General features: G+C 69.5%; 1 protein-coding gene across 3 annotated transcripts; it reads left to right on the top strand.

Moving 5' to 3' along the window:
- The first annotated feature begins 1,969 nt into the window (after window positions 1-1,969).
- On the top strand, window positions 1,970-21,804 carry LOC142824955 (uncharacterized). 3 transcript variants are annotated; one of them, XM_075916697.1, is made up of 14 exons: window positions 1,971-2,561; window positions 8,218-8,270; window positions 9,218-9,330; window positions 10,664-10,738; window positions 11,464-11,601; window positions 11,798-11,875; window positions 12,744-12,895; window positions 12,990-13,044; window positions 13,639-13,713; window positions 14,773-14,899; window positions 18,415-19,251; window positions 19,414-20,033; window positions 20,727-20,784; window positions 21,539-21,804. In XM_075916697.1, exons 1-14 carry the CDS (start codon window positions 2,476-2,478, stop codon window positions 21,616-21,618), a joined length of 2,547 nt encoding a protein of 848 aa, XP_075772812.1. In that variant the 5' UTR covers window positions 1,971-2,475; the 3' UTR covers window positions 21,619-21,804. The 3 variants fall into 3 exon arrangements, with proteins under 3 accessions (XP_075772815.1, XP_075772812.1, XP_075772814.1); XM_075916699.1 differs by lacking the exon at window positions 1,971-2,561 and adding an exon at window positions 7,855-7,994; XM_075916700.1 differs by lacking the exon at window positions 10,664-10,738 and having other exon boundaries at window positions 1,970-2,561.
- Window positions 21,805-21,819: the final 15 nt, after the last annotated feature.

Raw genomic sequence — 21,819 nt, 5'->3', positions numbered from 1 at the left:
CGGTATTACATCACGGCAGCACAAGACAGTAGGAATCACTCCCCGCCCCCCGAAACTGAATGTCGCAGGGTCACTCCGCTGGGACCTGGCGAAGTTCAGGCCTCTCTCTGCGCCAGAGCGTCAGCCAGGACTCGGCACCGTCCCTAGCACAGGCCCCTCCACGTGCCAGCCCGGCAGGCGCAGCCTCCAGCCAGCCCCCGCAGTTGTGGGGCAGCCCCTGGAGCCACCTGGCTGCCCTCAGCTGGGACAGGATCCAGCTCTGGGGGGAATCGTTCACTGGCAGCTGGGCCATTGGCCGGGCTTTGCTGACCCCTCCAGTCTCCCTCCCGCTCCCCACGTCCCCCTCAGGAGACGGGGATCAGCCATCTCCCCGCTGCCCAGGCATGCAGAGTCTCAGGCCCGTCCTGCAGCACCCCACAACTCCCAGGAACCACAGACTCACAGATGGGACCTTGTGAGGCATCAAGTCCGGCCCCTGCCCTCCTGGCAGGGCCAGGCACCCTTCAGTGTGCCAGCCTCCATGGGGTCTCCGCCCCGGCGGGAGCCAGACCATAGGGCCACATAGGCCTGGGGTCTGGGGGATATGGAGCCACAGGGGTCTGGGGGGCCTGGGGGTCTGGGGGATACAGAGCCAGAGGGGCCTGGTGGATACGGAGCCACATGGGCCTGGGGGTCTGGGCCATGCTGGGGGATACAGAGCCATGTGGGTCTGGGGGATATGGAGCCAGATGAGCCCGGGGGTCTGGGCCACGCTGGGGGATACGGAGCCACATGGGCCTCGGGGATATGGAGCCAGATGAGCCTGGGGGTCTGGGCAGGCTGGGGGATACGGAGCCACCTGGGCCCGGGGGCCTGGGGGATACGGAGCCACATGGGCCCGGGGGTCTGGGGGATACGGAGCCACATGGGCCTGGGGGTCTGGGCCAGGCTGGGGGATACGGAGCCACATGGGCCTAGTGGATACGGAGCCAGATGAGCCCGGGGGTCTGGGCCAGGCTGGAAGATACGGAGCCACATGAGCCTGGGGGTCTGGGCCAGGCTGGGGGATACGGATTCACATGAGCCTGGGGGTCTGGGCCAGGCTGGGGGATACGGAGCCACATGAGCCTGGGGTCTGGGCCAGGCTGGGGGATACGGAGCCACATGAGCCTGGGGGTCTGGGCAGGCTGGGGGATACGGAGCCACATGAGCCTGGGGGTCTGGGCAGGCTGGGGGATACGGAGCCACATGAGCCTGGGGGTCGGGCAGGCTGGGGATACGGAGCCACATGAGCCTGGGGGTCTGGGCCAGGCTGGGGGATACGGAGCCACATGAGCCTGGGGGTCTGGGCAGGCTGGGGGATACGGAGCCACATGAGCCTGGGGGTCGGGCAGGCTGGGGGATACGGAGCCACATGAGCCTGGGGGTCGGGCAGGCTGGGGGATACGGAGCCACATGAGCCTGGGGGTCGGGCAGGCTGGGGGATACGGAGCCACATGAGCCTGGGGGTCGGGCAGGCTGGGGGATACGGAGCCACATGAGCCTGGGGGTCTGGGCAGGCTGGGGGATACGGAGCCACCTGGGCCTGGGGGTCTGGGCAGGCTGGGGGACACGTGGGCCTGGGGGTCTGCTCCAGGGCTGGGGTGCCAGGCTGCCCCGACCAGCGTGGGAGAAGTGGGGAGCCTGGGTCAGGCTCAGTTCAGAGAGATGCAGCAGGCCCCTGGCCTGGTGGGGGGCAGGAGCCAGACCCAGCCACCACCACCCCATGCCGGGGGGGCCCCATCCCAGCTGTGCGCGGGGGGGGGGGGGGGCTGCCCCTGCGTTTTTCCAGCTGCCGGGCCAGCGGTTTCCTTGCCCAAATAAGGGCGCAGGCGGCTCTGCCAGCGGAGCCCAGCCAGGGCGGAGCCGAGCGGGGGGGCAGCGCCGCCCCCCTGCTTGCTGGGCTCCGAAGATGGGAGGAGCCGCTGGAACCGCCTGCGGGGGCCCGGGGCCGGGAGGGGGGCAGCGCCCAGCCTGCCGCTCCGGGGGGCTCGGGACCACGTGCCAGGCGCGCTGCTCCGGCTCTGCCCCCCGGGGGCCACAGGCCCTGGCCGCGCTGGGACTCGCCCGACGCCCACGGGCCGTGCCGCGGAGGAGCAGCCAGCGAGGTGGCGGGGCTGGTCGCAGTGTCCCCGCTACCCTGCCCCAGCCCCGCCGGGATCACAAGCCCCACTGGGCAGACGGGGAAACTGAGGCACGGGGGGGGCTTCACCCTGCGGCATTACGGACGGAGCCCAGGGGTCCTGGCTCCCAGCCGCCCCCCCGGAGCCCGGGCAGAGCCGCCAGCCCTGCTCGCTACTCCCGCCCAGAGAACAGGGGCCGGGGTGCCGCTGCCCCCGCGGGCCCCTCCCCTTGCGCCGGCCCGGCCGCGCCCCTCCCGGCCCCTCCCTTCCCGGCAGGCCGGCGCGGGGCTCCGGAGCCAGCGACTCCCCGGCGCGGCGGGCGCGGGGCGCAGCCATGAGCCGCCTGAGCCTGGACCCGCGCAGCCTGGCGCTGCTGGCCGCCAAGGAGGATGTCGTGAGCCGCCGCCGCGCCACCGACTGGTGCGCGGGGCTGTGGGGTGCGGGGCTGGGCAGAGAAGTGTGGGGCTGGGGAGCTGTGCCGTGCTTGGGGGCTATGGGGGTACAGGGCTGGGCAGTGGGGTAGAGGGGCTGTGCAGTGGGGGGCAGGGCTGGGCAGTGGCAGAGAAGTGTGGGGCTGGGGAGCCGTGCTGTGGTTGGGGGCTATGGGGTAGGGGGGCTGGGCAGTGGGGTGTGGGGCTGGGCAGTGGCAGAGAAGTGTGGGGCTGGGGAGCCGTGTTGTGGTTGGGGGCTATGGGGTAGGGGGGCTGTGGGGTAGGGGGGCTGTGCAGTGGGGGGCAGGGCTGGGCAGTGGCAGAGAAGTGTGGGGCTGGGGAGCCGTGCTGTGGTTGGGGGCTATGGGGTAGGGGGGCTGGGCCGTGGGGTAGAGGGGCTGTGCAGTGGGGGGCAGGGCTGGGCAGTGGCAGAGAAGTGTGGGGCTGGGGAGCTGTGCCGTGCTTGGGAGCTATGGGGGTAGGGGGGCTGGGCCGTGGGGTAGGGGGGCTGTGCAGTGGGGGGCAGGGCTGGGCAGTGGCAGAGAAGTGTGGGGCTGGGGAGCTGTGCCGTGCTTGGGGGCTATGGGGGTAGGGGGGCTGGGCCGTGGGGTAGGGGGGCTGTGCAGTGGGGGGCAGGGCTGGGCAGTGGCAGAGAAGTGTGGGGCTGGGGAGCCGTGCTGTGGTTGGGGGCTATGGGGGTAGGGGGGCTGGGCCGTGGGGTAGGGGGGCTGGGCCGTGGGGGGCAGGGCTGGGCAGTGGCAGAGAAGTGTGGGGCTGGGGAGCTGTGCCGTGGTTGGGGGCTATGGGGGTAGGGGGGCTGGGCTGTGGGGTAGGGGGGCTGGGCCGTGGAGGCACAATGGGGCAGGTGTGTGAAGAGGTTTTTGAGACAGAACTTTTCCTGGAGCCCTCTGGCTCGGGGAAGCTCAGGGCTCACTTGCTGTCTGCCCTCCGCCCTGCTGGTGGGGTCGAGAGACCAGGGAACCAAGGCAAAGCCAGGGGCTTGCCATGAGCTGCTGTGGGGTCGGGTTCTCCAGGGCGTCACAGAGCCAGTGGCCTGCGTTCTGTTCCCACCTGACAGGAGCAGGGGAAACCGAGGCGCAGAGGAAGAGAGTGGCTTGTCCATGGTCACACAGCATGTTAGTGACAGAGCCAGAACCCGGGAGTCCTGCTCCTCGGTCCCCTGCCCCTCCCCACACAGTTGGGAGTAGGACCTGGGAGTCCTGCCCCTCGGTCTCCTGCCCCTCGGTCCCCTGCCCCCCCCACACAGCTGGGAGTAGGCCCCAGGAGTCCTGCTCCTCGGTCCCCTGCCCCCCCCCCCCCCCACAGCTGGGAGTAGGACCCGGGAGTCCTGCCCCTCTGTCCCCTGCCCCTCCGCACACAGCTGGGAGTAGGCCCCGGGAGTCCTGCCCCTCCCCACACAGCTGGGAGTAGGCCCCGGGAGTCCTGCCCCTCCGCACACAGCTGGGAGTAGGCCCCGGGAGTCCTGCCCCTCCCCACACAGCTGGGAGTAGGACCCGGGAGTCCTGCCCCTCTGTCCCCTGCCCCTCCCCACACAGCTGGGAGTAGGCCCCGGGAGTCCTGCCCCTCCCCAAACAGCTGGGAGTAGGCCCCGGGAGTCCTGCCCCTCCCCACACAGCTGGGAGTAGGCCCCGGGAGTCCTGCCCCTCCCCACACAGCTGGGAGTAGGCCCCGGGAGTCCTGCCCCTCCCCACACAGCTGGGAGTAGGCCCCGGGAGTCCTGCCCCTCCCCACACAGCTGGGAGTAGGCCCCGGGAGTCCTGCCCCTCCCCACACAGCTGGGAGTAGGCCCCGGGAGTCCTGCCCCTCCCCACACAGCTGGGAGTAGGCCCCGGGAGTCCTGCCCCTCCCCACACAGCTGGGAGTAGGACCCGGGAGTCCTGCCCCTCCCCACACAGCTGGGAGTAGGCCCCGGGAGTCCTGCCCCTCCCCACACAGCTGGGAGTAGGCCCCGGGAGTCCTGCCCCTCAGTCCTTGCTGCCTCACCGCAGGGTGCCCGGGGTAACTGGCAGTTGTCTCCACTGCCTGAAACAATCCTGCTTTAACCTGTGCCTCTCACAGGGTGCTGCTAGGCTGGACTGCTGTCCCCCCCCCAACTCCCTCCCCCCCCAGGAGAGTCATCCCCCCCAGTCTCTGGGATGGCAGGAGCCCGGATTCCCTTCCCCCGGTTGCGGCTGTGCTGGCGCCGTGGCCGGGTTCCTGGGGGCAGGGCGCGGGGGAGGGAAGGCGGGGGCACCTCAGGAAACGACCATGGATTTTGGACTTGTTTTCCAAGCTGAGGAGTTCACGGCACCGGCGGGACAGGAGCTGGCGGCTGAGCTCTGCTGTCCAGGGCGTGGCTCCGGGGAACAGATTTCCTAGGGCAACAATTCTGCGACCTCCCAGAAGGGGGCGCTGGGGGGGCAGGAGCCCTGGCTGGGGGGCTCCCCCTACTCCTGGCCTGGCCTGGCCCAGCAGGATCCCAAGGGGCAGAGCGGTGCCACCGGGTGGAGCTATGTCTGTGGGGTGCCCTGGGGTGCCCCTCCAGCTCCACCCCAAAGGCTCCATCTGATGCCAAGCGACGCGGAGAGCCCCCGGCAGACCCAGTGCCGCCCAGCAGCCAGGGCCCCGCTGAGGTTGTGTGCCGCCCCCGGCCGTGTTCCTGCTGGTTTGGCCGAGCTGGCCAGGGGCTGTGCGGGCTGGAGGGCGCCGTGGGGGAGGGGGGTAGAAAGGTGCCTTGCCAAGGGAACTGCTGGCACCAGGCCTCCCTGCTTTTCCTGCACATCCCTTGTCCCCTCTGCAGGGTCGGTGCATGGGGCTGCCCCTCCCGCGGGTGAGTGGCTGGTTAGCTGAGGCAGAAACCACACGCGGCTCTGTGGCTTGGGCGCCCGGAGCCCTGGCGTCAGGCTGTGGGGACGCTGGGCGCGCGCCAGGCGGGAACGCAGCGGCCAGGAGGGAGGGGCCTGGCCCCCAGCCGGGCTGGCAGAGTTCCCCCCCCGCCTGCTCAGGCCTGTTTGCCGGGACGCCGCCAGCGCGGGGCTCGCTGGCACCAGGGCGTGCTCACTCGCCGGGCAGCGCCCGTGTCCGCGCCCGCCTGCGCCAGGCCTGCCTGTGCTCAAGGGAGCACGCAGAGCCACACGCGTGTTCCCAGAGCACGTCCTCACGTGTGCGAGTATCTGGAGACAAGGGAGCTGGGCTGAGGCCGGCCTGGGGCGCCGGCCTCCCTGGAGAGCGGGATTCACCTGGCCAGGGGCCAAGCCAGCTTCTCCCTGGTCCACCGGCCCAGCCCAGACGCCCGCCCGCCCCGCCGGCTGGGGCTGCTCATGTGCCCGTCTGCCTGGCCTAGATGAGGCCGGGGGGGGCTGAGACCTCGCAGAGAGGGCAGGGGGTAACGAGCAGCCTGGCGTGGGGGGCTGTGCTCTGGGCAGCAGGGTCCTGGTAATCCTGGCCCCCCGGTGCATGCTGCAGGCGCAGTGAGCCTGGGGGGCTGGCCTTTAGGGCAGCTTCTGTGTGTGTTCCTCCCCCACGCGGGGCCTCTGAATCCCCTGCGCCCGTCCCCCTCCAGCGCGCCACACCGGAAGCTGAGCAAATTCATGGAATCTGTCCTGTCTTGCGATGGGAGCGTCGCAAGGAACGGGGCCAGAGAACAGTGTGGGGAGCGCGGGCTTGCTCCAGCCCTGCCTCGCCCAGCAGGGGGCGCTGTGGGGGGTGCTCCCAGGTATCCCAGCCCTGCCTCACCCAGCAGGGGGCACTGTGGGGGGCAGGGCACGGGCTGTGGGGGGCGCTCCCAGGTATCCCAGCCCTGCCTCGCCCAGCAGGGGGCGCTGTGGGGTGCAGGGTAGGGCGCAGGCTTTGGGGGGTGCTCCCTGGTATCTTAGCGCTGCCTCGCCCAGCAGGGGGCGCTGTGGGGGGGGTGCTCCCAGGTATCCCAACGCTGCCTCGCCCAGCAGGGGGCGCTGTGGGGGGCAGGGCAGGGCGCAGGCTGTGGGGGGCGCTGCCAGGTATCTTAGCGCTGCCTCGCCCAGCAGGGGGTGCTGTGGGGGACGCTGCCAGGTATCTTAGCGCTGCCTCGCCCAGAAGGGGGCACTGTGGGGGGCAGGGCAAGGCGCAGGCTGTGGGGGGCGCTTCCAGGCATTCCAATGCTGCCTTGCCCAGCAGGGGGCGCTATGGGGGGGGCAGGGCAGGGCGCAGGCTGTGGGGGGCGCTGCCATGTATCTCAGTGCTGCCTCGCCCAGCAGGGGGCGCTGTGGGGGGCAGGGCAGGGCGCAGGCTGTGGGGGGCGCTGCCAGGTATCTTAGCGCTGCCTCGCCCAGCAGGGGGCGCTGTGGGGGGCAGGGCAGGGCGCAGGCTGTGGGGGGCGCTGCCAGGTATCTCAGTGCTGCCTCGCCCAGCAGGGGGCGCTGTGGGGGGGCAGGGCAGGGTGCAGGCTGTGGGGGGCGCTGCCAGGTATCTCAGTGCTGCCTCGCCCAGCAGGGGGCGCTGTGGGGGGCAGGGCAGAGCGCAGGCTGTGGGGGGCGCTGCCAGGTATCTTAGCGCTGCCTCGCCCAGCAGGGGGTGCTGTGGGGGACGCTGCCAGGTATCTTAGCGCTGCCTCGCCCAGAAGGGGGCACTGTGGGGGGCAGGGCAAGGCGCAGGCTGTGGGGGGCGCTTCCAGGCATTCCAATGCTGCCTTGCCCAGCAGGGGGTGCTATGGGGGGGCAGGGCAGGGCGCAGGCTGTGGGGGGCGCTGCCATGTATCTCAGTGCTGCCTCGCCCAGCAGGGGGCGCTGTGGGGGGCAGGGCAGGGCGCAGGCTGTGGGGGGCGCTGCCAGGTATCTTAGCGCTGCCTCGCCCAGCAGGGGGCGCTGTGGGGGGCAGGGCAGGGCGCAGGCTGTGGGGGGCGCTGCCAGGTATCTCAGTGCTGCCTCGCCCAGCAGGGGGCGCTGTGGGGGGGCAGGGCAGGGTGCAGGCTGTGGGGGGCGCTGCCAGGTATCTCAGTGCTGCCTCGCCCAGCAGGGGGCGCTGTGGGGGGCAGGGCAGAGCGCAGGCTGTGGGGGGCGCTGCCAGGTATCTCAGTGCTGCCTCGCCCAGCAGGGGGCGCTGTGGGGGGAGGGCACTGGCTCTGGGGGGTGCTCCCAGCTGGCCCAGCCCTGGCCAATCCCAGCGGGGAGTGCTGTGGGGGGGCTGGCGCTGTGGGTAGTGGGCAGGGAGATGGGGAGAGTCGATGTGGCAGTACTGGCCCCGGGGCTGTTTGGGGGCCACATGCACCCCTTGGCGCTGAGTCGGGCAGGGGACCATTGTGGGGGGGGCTGTTGCCATGGTCCTACCCACATGGTGCCAGATCCTGTCGCACCGTTGTCCTGGAGCGGATGCTGTTGCTGAGCCAGGAAGGAGCCAGCTGAGGCGGGGAGGGGCCCAGAGGAGAAGGGCTGATGGAGGAGGGCAGGTAAAGACATGGGGGGTCAGGGCTGGGGAGAAGGGAAGAGGCCGGGGGAGGGGAGGGCCGAGCGGGACAGGGCAGCTGGAGCTGTGGAGCCAGGGGGTGAGGTGTGGGGCTGGGACGGGGGGGGGGGGAGCTGGAGCTGCGGGGGGGGGGGCTGGAGGGAGGGGGCTGGAGCGGGTTGTCCCCACGATCCCCCCTCGGCTCTGACCTTCCCTTCCGCCCCCAGGGCCGTCTTTGCCTATGGGAGGTGCAACGAGCTGAAGCTCCTGGACTCAGGAGGTAAGAGCCGCCGGGCGCTGGCCCCACGGCCCTGGGCTGGCGTCCCACGGAGAGCGCCTGGGTGGGACCTGCTAGCGCCCCCCCCCCCCGGGCTGCACCCAACGCCGGAGAGTCCCCTGCAATGCAGGGCACCTTAGCCCTGCCCCCCAGCGCCCCACTGGGCCAGCCCTGCCTGCTGGGGGAGAGCCCCCCCCGCCCCTTGCCCCCCAGTGCCCCACTGGGCCAGCCCTGCCCCCCAGCGCCCCACTGGGCCAGCCCTGCCCCCCAGTGCCCCACTGGGCCTGCCCTGCCTGCCGGGGGAGAGCCCCCCGTCCCCCGCCCCCTGCCCCCCAGTGCCCCACTGGGTCTGCCCTGCTTGCCGGGGGAGAGCCCCCCCCGCCCCCTGCCCCCCAGTGCCGCGCTGGGCCTGCCCTGCCTGCCAGGGGAGAGCCCCCCCGCCCCCTGCCCCTGCCCCCCAGTGCCCCACTGGGTCTGCCCTGCTTGCCGGGGGAGAGCCCCCTCGCCCCCTGACCCTGCCCCCCAGGGCCGCACTGGGCCTGCCCTGCCCTGCCTGCCTGCCGGGGGAGAGCCCCCCTGCCTATACCCCCCAGCACCGCACTGGGTCTGCCCTGCCTGCCGGGGGAGAGCCCCCTCGCCCCCTGCCTCTGCCCCCCAGCGCCGCACTGGGTCTGCCCTACCTGCCGGGGGAGAGCCCCCTCGCCCCCTGCCTCTGCCCCCCAGCGCCACACTGGGTCTGCCCTGCCTGCCGGGGGAGAGCCCCCTCGCCCCCTGCCTCTGCCCCCCAGCGCCGCACTGGGTCTGCCCTACCTGCCAGGGGAGAGCCCCCTTGCCACTGTCCCTGCCCCGTATTGGGGCCTGCCTGATCCCCAGGAAGTGGGGCAGGGCATGGGGGGGTCTGCGGCAGGGCCTCCCAGAGCACTGGGGCCTGCTGACCCCCCTTGTTGCAGCCGGCGGGGCAGACGAGCTGGCCGAGAAGTTCTGCAGCAGCAGCGTCATGTACGGCCTGTGCCGCACCCAGGACCCCAGCTCCGGGCAGCCCCGCATCATCCTCATCAACTGGGTGAGCGTGTGGGGGAGGGGAGGCGGGAGGGGGTCAGACTTCCTGGGGTGGTTATAGCGCCCCTAGTGCAGCAGGGAGGCACCCACTCGCATTTTTCTGGGGTTTTGCTTGGAGGTCCTGGGGGGTCTGGGTCCCATGGCTTCCCATGGCTGGGGCTATGGGTCAGGGTCCCGTGGCTGTGGCTGGCTGGGGGTCTGGGTCCCATGGCTAGAGACGGGGGTCTGGGTCAGGGTCCCATGGCTGTGGCTGGCTGGGGGTCTGGGTTCCATGGCTGGGGCTGGGGGGCTGGGTTCTGTGGCTGGGGCCAGGGGGCTGGGTCCCATGGCTGTGGCTGGCTGGGGGGCTGGGTTCCATGGCTAGAGACGGGGGTCTGGGTCAGGGTCCCATGGCTGGGGCTGGCTAGCAGTCTGGGCTCCGTGGCTGGGGCTGGTTGGGGGTCAGGGTCCCATGGCTGGGGCTGGCTAGCAGTCTGGGCTCCGTGGCTGGGGCTGGTTGGGGGTCAGGGTCCCATGGCTGGGGCTGGCTAGCAGTCTGGGCTCCGTGGCTGGGGCTGGTTGGGGGTCAGGGTCCCATGGCTGGGGCTGGCTAGCAGTCTGGGCTCCGTGGCTGGGGCTGGTTGGGGGTCAGGGTCCCATGGCTGGGGCTGGCTAGCAGTCTGGGCTCCGTGGCTGGGGCTGGTTGGGGGTCAGGGTCCCGGGGCTGGGGCTGGCTAGCAGTCTGGGCTCCGTGGCTGGGGCTGGTTGGGGGTCAGGGTCCCGGGGCTGGGGCTGGCTAGCAGTCTGGGCTCCGTGGCTGGGGCTGGTTGGGGGTCAGGGTCCCATGGCTGGGGGTCACAGGGGGCAGGTGAGCCCTGTCCCAGGCTCCTTGCCAAGTGCTGTGGGGCCACCCACTGACTCACTCGCTGGCAGGGCCCAGCCCCCATGACCGCTTCTCGCTCCCACTGGTTGGGGCTGGGGGGCACTGCGTGGGGCATGGGCAGGGGTGGCAGAGGGCAGGAGGGAGGGGTGCCGGCAGCAAGGGGTGCAGGTGGGTGGGGGGTCGTTTCTGGAGAGCGGCAGCCAGCTGGGGGCTAAGGGCCAAGTGACCACCGGGGACCCAAGGGGGGCAGGGCGAATGGGCTTGGAGAGCTGAGGGGGAGGGGGACAAGGCCCTGCAGGGGAGTGCCACGGCTGCCCAGCCCAGTGAAATTCTGAGTCCACGGAGAGGAGGGGAGCTGGGGCCTGTGGGGGGAGCCCGGCAGCCAGCCCAGCAGGGGATGGAGTGAGCTGGCCTGGCCTGGGGCCCTGCTGTGGCACTGGCTGCCCAGCTGAGCGGGTGTCTGCTTGGTGCCCAGGTGGGGGAGAAGGTGCCCGAGTCCCACAGACAGGCCTGTGCGGGGCATCTGCCTGCCATCAAGGCCTTCTTCAAGGTGAGTTCCCACCCGGAGCTCTGGGCATTGCAGGCGGCTGGGGGCGGGGCTGGCTGGGAGAGTTCCCGTCCTCTCCCAGCAGGGGGCGCTGCGGAGGGCAGGGCTGTGGCTGGGGGAGAGCCCTGGGCTACCCGCGCTCCCTCCCCGCCCCCGCTCTGGCTCTGGCTCTGGCTCTGGCTCTGGCTCCATGTGGTGCTCCCCGGCCCTCCAAGAGCCTGGGACCCTGCCCCGGGCAGGCCTGGCCTTTGGCCGCTTTGGTCAGCACATTCCTGGCCTGCGCTCCCTGCAGGCCCCAGCCAGGCTCCCTGGCCCCGAGCTGGGGGCTCTTGCTGGCTTGCCCCAGAGAGGGAGGGGGCGGGGTGCCCTCCCCCCCACCCGTCTGTTGTTTGTGTCGCCCCTGTTCCCAGGGCTGGAGCCTTAGCTCAGGGCGGGGTGCGCCCCTCCTTCCCCAGGGCTGTCGGCGCTGTTCCCAGCTCTCGGTCCCGCCACAGGCAGCTATAAATACCCTGGAACCGAGCCGGGGTCCCCTGGGCTGGGATCTGCAAATTCCCACTGTGCTGGGGGCAGGGGCCACGGGCCGAGCCGGGCATGGAGTGGGCGCACAGGGTCTGTGCTGGGAGAGCCCCAGGCTTGGGTGGGAAGGGCAGCTGGGGTCCCCTGGGGGGTCTCCCCGTGGCCCAGGGGGAGTTGGAGGTGAGGCTGACCTCGCCCTGCCCCCCATGCAGGAGGCTAGCCTGGTGCTGAGCGCCCACCGCCCTGATGAGGTGACGCAGGAGGGGCTCCACCGTGTGCTGTCCCAGCTCTCGCCAGCAGGGGGCGCTGTCTCTGGGCGAGCGCCAGCCGGCGGCTCTGAGGAACTGGTGGTGAGTGGGGGGGACACGGACTGTGGGGTGCAGGGGGCGGGGAGGCTGCTGGCGCCGTTCCCCTGGGCTGCGTGGGCGCTCGCTCCCTGCAGCTGGGCTGGGCTGGCATGTGCTGCCCCGCTGGGGCCCTTTCCCCTCACGGAGCCGGGGAGAGGGGCTCGGAGCTCCTGGCTCCCGTCTCTGCATCTACCCACAGGGCACCAACTACAGGAAAACGAACCCTGCCCTGGAGATCCGCAGGACCAGACGGGACTGCTTCTGGGCACAGGCCGAGGTGAGAGACACCCTGCACGGGGGCCCTGCCCACACCTCTGCAGCGGGACCCGCCCCACAGCGCCCCCAGCTCCTAATGCCCCGCCCCACAGCGCCCTGGCTGCTAATGCCCCGCCCCACAGCGCCCTGGCTGCTAATGCCCCGCCCCACAGCACTCCCTGCTGGGACAGGCTGGAACTGCAGCAGTCGGGAGCTCCCTGCTGCTCATGCCCTGCCCCACAGCGCCCCCTGCTGGGACAGGCTGGAGTTGCAGCAGTCGGGAGCTCCCTGCTGCTCATGCCCCGCCCCACAGCGCCCCCTGCTGGGACAGGCTGGAACTGCAGCAGTCGGGAGCTCCCTGCTGCTCATGCCCCGCCCCACAGCGCCCCCTGCTGGGACAGGCTGGAGCTGCAGCAGTTGGGAGCTCCCTGCTGCTCATGCCCTGCCCCCCAGCGCCCCTGGGAGCAGCCAGGGGAGGCTGAGTCAGGAGGGGCGGGATGCTGGGTGAATGAGGCATTTGAACTGTCCCACCTGTGCTTGCTGCTCTCCTGGGTTTCCAGCCTCGGCCTGATCCCTGTGGGCTTGGGAGCTCCGATCCTTCTTCCCCCGGGGGCGCTGGGTTCCCCAAGGGCTCTGCTGGCGCCTTGCCCCCTGACACTGCTGCAGGTGCTGCCCCTGGTGCATGCCTGCAGCGCTGCCCTTGGGGGGCGCCTGGGGCCCCTCGGCCTTGGGAGCAGGGCCGGGAGGAAAGGCAGAGGGAGAGGCAGTGCCCAGACGGCGGCGGGGGGGGGGGGCGCTGACCTTCCCACCTTGCTCCGGCTGCTGGTGGGACCGGCACCCCTGGGCTGCGGCTGTTTGGGGGTCCCAGCCACCCCCTGTGCTGTGCCCAGAGGGAGGAGCAGCAGCGGAAAGAGGAGGAGCGCCGGCGGGCGCGGGAGGAGCGCACCCGCTGGGAGCGCCAGCGCATGGAGGAGGAGAAGAGAGAGGCGGCTGAGCGAGAGCGCAGGTGCCAGGAGAAAGAGCGGCTGATCGAGGAGCAGAGGTGAGTCCCCCGCCTGCCCCCCGGGCTGCCCAGCGCCTCCGGCCCACCCGCCGGCCTGGCTGCAGGGCTGACGGGGCTCTCTGGCGCTCTGCAGGAAGGAGCAGGCGCGGCTGGAGGCGGAGGAGCGGAGGAAAGAGAAGGCCCGATGGGTGAGTGGAACAGTGTCCGCCCTGCCCTGCGCCAGGGAGCCGGCAGCCAGCCTCGGCGGCCCAGGCTGAGTCCGGGGGGGCAGAGCGGGGGGCCCAGGCTGAGTCCGGGGGTGGCAGAATGGGGGGGGCCAGGGTGAGTCCAGGAGGCCTAGGCTGATTCCAGGGGGGCAGAGCGGGGGGCCCAGGCTGAGTCCGGGGGGTCCAGAGCGGGGGGGGCCAGGGTGAGTCCTGGGGGCCCAGGCTGAGTCTGGGGGGGCAGAGCGGGGGGCCCAGGCTGAGTCCAGGGGGACAGAGCAGGGGGCCCAGGCTGAGTCCGGGGGGGCCCAGGCTGAGTCCGGGGGGCCCAGGCTGAGTCTGGGGGGGTAGAGCGGGGAGCCCAGGCTGAGTCCGGGAGGGGCAGAGCGGGGGGGGGCAGGGTGAGTCCTGGGGGCCCAGGCTGAGTCTGGGGGGGCAGAGCTCACAGCAGGGCCGGGAGCCGGCAGGGTGGGCAGATCTGGCCCCAGGCAGGCAGCAGGCCAGGAGCTGGGGGAGAGGAGCTGTGCCCACAGCCGGGTTCCCCAGGTCTCAGGGGGGTTCTGCTCCACCCCGTCCCAGGAGCAGCAGCAGCGCGACCACGAGGAGGCCATGCGGGACCGGTTCCGGCGCAGCGAGTCCATCGAGAAGGCAGCGGTGAGAGCAACCCACTGGGCCAGGGCGTGGACACCTCCTGCCCCACCCCCTCCCAGTGCGGCCCACCGTGACCTCCCTCCTGCCCCGAGCCCCTTTCCCCAGCCAGGCCCAGCCTAGCCCCCTGCCCCCCCAGCCAGGACCCTCCTGCTGCACCAGGCCCAGCCTAGCCCCCTCCCCCCCCCAGCCAGGACCCTCCTGCTGCACCAGGCCCGGCCTAGCCCCCTCCCCCCCCAGCCAGGACCCTCCTGCTGCACCAGGCCCAGCCTAGCCCCCTCCCCCCCCCAGCCAGGACCCTCCTGCTGCACCAGGCCCGGCCTAGCCACCTCCCCCCCCCAGCCAGGACCCTCCTGCTGCACCAGGCCCAGCCTAGCCCCCTCCCCCCCCAGCCAGGACCCTCCTGCTGCACCAGGCCTAAGCCGGGCCTAGCCCCCTGCCCCCCCCAGCCAGGACCCTCCTGCTGCACCAGGCCCAGCCTAGACCCCTACCCCCCCAGCCAGGACCCTCCTGCTGCACCAGGCCCAGCCTAGCCCCCTGCCCCCCCCCAGCCAGGACCCTCCTGCTGCACCAGGCCCAAGCCGGGCCTAGCCCCCTCCCCCCCCAGCCAGGACCCTCCTGCTGCACCAGGTCCAGCCTAGCCCCCTGTCCCCCCAGCCAGGACCCTCCTGCTGGCCCAAGCCGGGCCTAGCCCCCTCCCCCCCCAGCCAGGATCCTCCTGCTGCACCAGGCCCAGCCTAGCCCCCTCCCCCCCCAGCCAGGACCCTCCTGCTGCACCAGGCCTGGCCTAGCCCTCTGCCCCCCCAGCCAGGACCCTCCTGCTGCACCAGGCCCAGCCTAGCCCCCTCCCCCCCCAGCCAGGACCCTCCTGCTGCACCAGGCCTGGCCTAGCCCCCTGCCCCCCCAGCCAGGATCCTCCTGCTGCACCAGGCCCAGCCTAGCCCCCTGCCCCCCAGCCAGGACCCTCCTGCCGGGCCAGGCCAATGCTAGCACGCTCCCCTCTCAGGCCGGGATCCAGGCCCCGGTACCTGCCCCCTGCTGCCCCTGCATCTCTCTGGGTTGCAGGAGGTGGCCGTGCTGGTCTCCCAACGCTCCCAGAATCCCCGGGAGTTCTTCAGGCAGCGGGAACGCTCCGGCTCCGGCTCCAGTTCGGATGCCCAGTCACCCCCGTCGCCCCTCGGCATCAGGCCAGGTGAGTGCCTGCAGCCCCTGGCGTCCCCGAGGGGAGGGAGCCCCCGGGCCCTGTTCCCCCCCAGCCAGAGGGGCGCCCAGCCTGGGGGGAGGGGCCCAGAGCCAGGACCCTGCCCCCCTTGCCAGCCCAGACTCACTCACTCACTCACCCAGCAACTGGCCCTAGCCCCGCCCCCTCCTGTGTCCCCTTCCTGGGCAAAAGGGGGCACCTGGTCACAGCCCTCTAGGCTCAGGTTACGGGAGCTTGGGCCAGTGTGCCAGTGCTGGGTTGGGGCAGCCTCCCCCACTGAGTCACACCCGGGATCCCCTAGAAAAGTGAGAGGCCTGCAAGTCCCCAGGGCTGACGAATGCACCTAGAACACGCACCTAGAACACCTAGAACATGCACCTAGAACACCTAGAACATGCACCTAGAACACGCACCTAGAACACGCAGGGAGCCGAAAGGGGGCAGCTGAGCCTTTCGCGTCGTCTCTGAAAAGTTGCGGAAGTGGGGAGAGATTCCAGGAGGCTGGAAAAGGGCAAATCTAGCGCCCACCTACAAACAGGAAATAAGAACAACCCAGGGAACTCCAGCCCAGTCAGCTTAACGCTGCGCCAGGGAAGAGAATGCAGCAGGTAATTAAGGAATCCATCTGCACACACCTGGAAGGTGGCAGGGAACAGCCAGCCTGGATGTGTAAAGAACAAATCATGTCAGAGCAATCGGATCGCTCTCTCTGCGAGGGTGACAAGGCCTGTGGCTAAGGGAGAAGCCGTGGGCGTGGGACACCTGGACTTTAGTGAGGCCATTGATACCGTCTGGCACGACCTTATCAGCCAACTAGGGAAATGCAGCCTAGATGGGGCTGTGTAAGGCGGGTGCCTAACCGGCTGGAGAACCGTGCTCGGGGAGTCGTTATTAACGGTTCCCAGTCCTGCTGGGAGGGCAGACAAGTGGGGATCCGCAGGGGTCTGCTGGGACCGGCTCTGTTAAATATCTTCATCAACTGTTTAGATGATGCAGAGAGAGGACGATTATTAAGTTTGAGATGATGCCGAGCGGGAGGGGTTGCAAGTGGAGCGCCCCAGGATTGATTCTGGGGCCGGTTTTGTTCAACATCTTCATTAATGACCTGGCTGAGGGGATGGATTGCACCCTCAGCAAGTTTGCAGATGACACTGAGCTAGGGGGGGAGGTAGATACGCTGGAGGGCGGGGGAGGGACCAGAGTGACTTACACAAATTGGAGGGTTGGGCCACAAGAAATCTGATGAGGTTCAACAAGGAGAAGTGCAGAGTCCTGCCCTTGGGGCGGAAGAATCCCAAGTATTGGTACAGGCTGGGGACCAACCGGTTAAGTAGCAGTTCTGCAGAAAAGGACCTGGGGGTTACAGTGGATGAGAAGCTGGAGATGAGTCAACAGGCGCCCTTGTAGCCAAGAGGGCTGATGGCGTATTAGGTGGCATTAGGAGGAGCATTGCCAGCAGATCCAGAGATGTCATTATTCCCCTTTATTCGGGTCTGGTGAGGCCACATCTGGAGTATTGGGTCCAGTTCTGGGCCCCCCAATACAGAGAGGATGTGGACGCATTGGAGAGGGTCCAGCGGAGGGCCAGGAAAACGTGGCGGGGGCTGGAGCACGTGACCTATGCGGAGAGGCTGAGGGATTTGGGTTTGTTCAGTCTGCAGAAGAGAAGAGCGAGGGGCAATTGGGGAGCAGCCTGCAACTCCCGTTAGGGGGGTTCCAGAGATGCTGTTCTCAGTGGGGCGGATGCAGAACAAGGAGCCATGGGCTCAAGTTGCCGTGGGGGAGGTCTAGGTTGGAGATTAGGAAAAATGATTTCCCAAGGCGGGTGGGGAAGCCCTGGGCTGGGTTCCCTGGGGTGGGGTTGGAATCTCCAGCCCTAGGGGTGTTAAGTCCCTGCAGGACAAAGCCCTGGCTGGGTTGATTGAGTTGGGTTGGTCCTGCTTTGGGCAGGGGGCTGGACTCGATGGCCCCTGAGGTCTCTGCTGACCCTAGGATTCTATGTGCTTTGGATGATGGGTCAGAATTCAAAAGGATCTGGACAAATTGGAGAAATGGGCTGAGGGAAACAGGACGACGTTTAATAAGGACAATGGCAAAGGGCTCCACTTAGGAAGCAACAATCCGTTTCACACACACAATGGGAAGCGACCGTCTAGGAAGGAGCACGGCAGAAAGGGATCTAGGGGTCAGAGTGGACCACAAGCTAAATTTGAGCCAACAGGGCAACACACTTGCAAAAAAAGCCAACGTGATTCTGGGCTGCAGGAGCAGGAGTGTGGTGAGCAAGACACGAGGAGTCATCCTTCCGCTCTGCCCTGCGCTGGTTGGGCCTCAGCTGGAGTCTTGTGTCTAGTTCTGGGCTCCGCATTTCAGGAAGGATGTGGAGAAATTGGAGAGGGTCCAGAGAAGAGCAACAAGAATGATGAAAGGTCGAGAGAACATGAGCTCTGAGGGGAGGCTGAAAGAATTGGGCTTGTTTACTTTTGAAAAGAGAAGACCGAAGGGACATGAGAGGGGTTTTCAAGTACCTAAAAGAGTGTCTGAAAGAGGAGGGAGAAAACTTGTTCCCCTTGGTCTCTGAGGACAGGACGAGAAGCGAGGGGCTTAGACTGCAGCAGGGGAGCTTGAGGTTGGACATTAGGAAAAACTTCCTGCCTGTCAGGGTGGTGAAACACTGGAATCAATTGCCTGGGGGTTTGCGGAATCCCCGTCCCTGGAGCTATGTAAGAGCGGGATGGACAGACGCCTGCCAGGGATGATCTAGACCAGGGCTACTCAACATGCAGCCTGTGGCCCATTTGTTTGCGGCCCGCGGGGCGGTTCGGGCTTACGTGGGGCTCAACGCACGGGTGGGATCCTTTGAACGTGGCCTCCACCGGGAACACGCTCCACAGCGGCGAGGCGTCTCCCCGGCAGGGCGAGCACTGAAAGACACAAGCGGACGGGCTGGCGGGAACAGATGGGCGCAGGGTGTCGGCGTTTCTAGTCCCCGGGCAGGCGGTGCCGGGAGCGCCAGGGCATTGTGGGACGTGCCTTGTATTCATGAGCGTCAGCGTCAAAGAAGCTGTTTGCAGATACCTGCATGTAACTGGCTCACTGGCCCCCGGGGCTTCCAAAGTGGAGTAGCCCTGGTCTAGCCAGGGCCGGGCCCTGCTGTGCCGCAGGGGACCGGGCCCGACAACCTCGCGAGGTCCCTTCCAGTCCTAGGATTCTATGGCACCTAGAATTCCCAGCCCCAGCCTGGTGCCATGCTCAGGGAAACTGAGGCACGCGTGCGGGGTAACTAGAGGACAGGAGCAGTCGCATGCAACACAAGGGTGTGAACAGAGCGAATTGCACCCTGCTTCACTTCCTGCCCCAAAAGACTGCTCTGCTGGGGGCCCCCGACTAGGCTGCTGATGCTGTCAGGAAAAGGAGCCCCCATGTGCCCCCAGAGCTGGCTGCCTGGCAGGCGGGGTGGGGGCAGGGGCAGCAGCTGCTGACAATCTCCTCTGGTTCCCCCACAGGGGCACCCCGCAGGCCCTGCCTGCGCTACCAGCGCAGCCTGACGGAGTCCGCCTACATCTTCCGCCGGCCGCAGCCCCCTGCCAGCCCCAGCCCCACCGGGGCGGCCCCTCCTCGCAGTCCATTCAGACCCACAGGCCCGCCCCCCGCCAGCCCCCCCAGGACAGGGCCCCCCGCCAGTCCCCCCGGGACAGGGACCCTACCCCCAGCAATTCAGCCCAGGGTCAAAGATCTGCCCCATATCAACCCAAGTGGAACCATGACCTTGCCTCCCATCAGCCTGGCTGAACCCAGCACTCCACCCCCTGCTGGCCCCCCCAGCGCCGAGTCTCCACCCCCTGCCGGCCCCCCCAGCGCCGCGTCTCCACCCCCCAGAGCCGAGTCTCCACCCCCTGCCAGCCCCCCTCCATTCCCTGCCAGCTCTCCTCCCCTTCCCAGCCCTCCACCCTCTCCCAGCCCCCCACCTGCTGTCAGCCCTCTCAGAGCTGGTTCTCCTCCTCTCCTCTCGCTGCCCCCTGCCACCCCCCCTTCCCCAGCAGCACTGACCCCCAGCAGTCCTCATGGGGCTGTGTCCCCGAGCTGCCCACCAGCTCCATTTCTGCCCGTGGAAGAGGATGTCCCCATAGCACTCCAGCTGGGGCCCAGTGCGTGGCCCCACGGCAGCATCCCAGCTGAGCCAACTGGGCCCTTCTCTGACCCCACATCCACATCGCTGGCCTGTGGGGAGCCTGCCCAAAGCTGCCTAGTGCTCTCCAGCACAGGTACCGGATCCCCATGGGCCTGGCACGCCGGCCCCTCCATGGCTGCAGCCCCCAGGCCTGGCGAGGACCCTGCGGCAGGTGGGTGTGTGGGGCAGGCAGCTGCCGGGCGCAGGGGAGGGGACCATGCGGTGCTACCGGGCAGCCTGAGCCAGCCTGGCTGCCCCCCGGCTGGCATAAGCCTCCCGCTGCCCCAGCAGCTCAATGGTGGCCAGCCCTCAGCCCTTACCCCTCGCCCTGCAGGTGGAGAGGCCCTGCTGGAGCCATCACTCGGACCCCCCCTCGCCCCGGAGCTCAGCCCGGCGTCAGCACACAACGGCACGGCAGCGCAGGAGGCCGGCCGCGGGGCCCCCCTCGCCCCGGAGCTCAGCCCGGCGTCGGCACACAACGGCACGGCAGCGCAGGAGGCCGGCCGCGGGGCCCCCCTCGCCCCGGAGCTCAGCCCGGCGTCGGCACACAACGGCACAGCAGCGCAGGAGGCCGGCCGCGGGGCCCCCCTCGCCCCGGAGCTCAGCCCGGCGTCGGCACACAACGGCACGGCAGCGCAGGAGGCCGGCCGCGGGCCCCCCCTCGCCCCGGAGCTCAGCCCGGCGTCGGCACACAACGGCACGGCAGCGCAGGAGGCCGGCCGCGGGCCCCCCCTCGCCCTGGAGCTCAGCCCGGCGTCGGCACACAACGGCACGGCAGCGCAGGAGGCCGGCCGCGGGCCCCCCCTCGCCCCGGAGCTCAGCCTGGCATCGGCACACAACGGCACGGCAGCGCAGGAGGCCGGCCGCGGGCCCCCCCTCGCCCCGGAGCTCAGCCCGGCGTCGGCACACAACGGCACGGCAGCGCAGGAGGCCGGCCACAGCCCGGGAGAGAAGGTAACGGAGCCAAGCACTGACTCTAAGGCTATGTCTACACTGGCATGATTTTCCGGAAATGCTTTTAACGGAAAAGTGTTTCCATTAAAAGCATTTGTGGAAAAGAGCGTCTAGATTGGCACGGACGCTTTTCCACAAAACCACTTTTTGCAGAAAAGCGTCCGTGCCAATCTAGACGTGGTTTTGCACAAGAAAGCCCCAATCGCCATTTTTGCCATCGGGGCTTTTTTGTGCAAAACAAATCTGAGCTGTCTCCTCTGGCCCGTGTGCGCAAAAGGGCTTTTGCCCGATCGGGAGCAGCATCGCATTTCCGCAAGAAGCACCGATTTCGTACATGAGATCGTCTGTGTTCTCGCGGAAATTCAAGCGGCCAGTGTCGGAAAACCTTGCCAGTCTAGACCCAGCCTAAGCACCAGGCGATGCGCAGTCGGCGCCTTAGCGGGAACACGCTGTGGCGAGCTGGCCCGTAAGTCCCGCCGAAGGGGCTCCTGAGACGCGCCCCCTGGCTTGTGACACAGCGGGGGAGGCATTTCGGGCACCAAGTAGCTTTGATGCCGGGAGAGGCGCGTTCAGGGCTGGGTCATGGGGCCTTTCCCCTCCAGCGGGCACCTCTGCTCCGGTGGGGGGGGCTGGCATCTTGCCCATGGGCGTGCTCTGCCCTGCCCACTGCACAGTGCCCCTCTCGTCCTGCAGGGCACCCCGAAAAGCTGCACCAAGCCCCAGCTGCAAGCAACGTGGGATCCTGCCGCAGGTACTGCAGCGCCGGAAGCCCTTCCCCCGCTCTGCCACCCTGCACATCCGGATCCCCCGGGAGTGGGGGGGGCCTGGCTCCCAGCCTCTCAGAGAGGGGGACTGTGGGGGAGGGGGGGCCTGGCACATAGCCCCAGGGAAGGAGGTCTGGGGGGAGGGGGGCCTGGCGCATAGCCCCGTGGGGGGGTCCGTGAGGGAGGGAGGGTCTGTGGGGGAGGGGTGGCCCAGCATGTAACTCCACGGGGGGGAGGGCCGTGGGGGAGGGGGCCCCACCTTGCAGCCCCACAAGGGGGTCCGTGGGGGAAAAGGGGGCCTGGCTCACAGCCCCACACTGAGGGGGTCTGTGGGGGAGGGGCAGCCCAGCGCGTAGCCCCACTCGGGGAGTCCGTGGGGGAGGGGGGTCCGGCGCACAGCCCCACAGGGAGGGGGTCTGTGGGGGAGGGGCAGCCCAGTGCGTAGCCCCACTCGGGGAGTCCGTGGGGGAGGGGGGTCCGGCACACAGCCCCACAGGGAGGGGGTCTGTGGGGGAGGGGGGTCGGGCGCACAGCCCCACAGGGAGGGGACTGTGGGGGAGGGGCAGCCCAGCGCGTAGCCCCACTGGGGGAGTCCGTGGGGGAGGGGGGTCCGGCGCACAGCCCCACACTGAGGGGGTCTGTGGGGGAGGGGCAGCCCAGCGCGCAGCCCCACTGGGGGAGTCCGTGGGGCCCTGTGCCCCAGCTGTGGCCCCTGGAAGCCGACCTGCCGTGTTTCTGCAGGGGGCCCAGGCCGGTTCGCTCCGGAGGCAGCGCTGGAGACCCGGGAGGCTGCCGAGGGCCCCTCCCCCAACACTGCGTAGACAGCAGGGGCTGCCCCCCAGCCGGTGCCGCTCACCCCACAGGGCAAGTGTGGGCTCAGCGTCTGCACCCCCCAGGGCTGCCCTCGGACCCAGCCCTCCCCCCTACACTCTGCTCGCTGGGTGAGCCCCCTCCCCGCCCCACCCAGGCCTGGCCTGTGGGCCAATAAAGGAGCTGTGGGAAATGGCCGTGGGTCTGGCTGC

The sequence above is a fragment of the Pelodiscus sinensis genome, unplaced genomic scaffold (genome assembly GCF_049634645.1).
Source record: "Pelodiscus sinensis isolate JC-2024 unplaced genomic scaffold, ASM4963464v1 ctg207, whole genome shotgun sequence".
Classification (NCBI taxonomy): Eukaryota; Metazoa; Chordata; order Testudines; family Trionychidae; genus Pelodiscus; species Pelodiscus sinensis.
This window is presented reverse-complemented; position numbering and strand designations above follow the sequence as displayed.

Coding starts and splice junctions, on each gene's coding strand:
- LOC142824955 (XM_075916697.1), top strand. CDS start 2,476: ATGAGCCGCCTGAGCCTGGACCCGCGCAGCCTGGCGCTGCTGGCCGCC. Junction 8,271..9,217: donor GAAGCTCCTGGACTCAGGAG/GTAAGAGCCGCC, acceptor CCCTTGTTGCAG/CCGGCGGGGCAGACGAGCTG. Junction 10,739..11,463: donor CCATCAAGGCCTTCTTCAAG/GTGAGTTCCCAC, acceptor CCCCCCATGCAG/GAGGCTAGCCTGGTGCTGAG.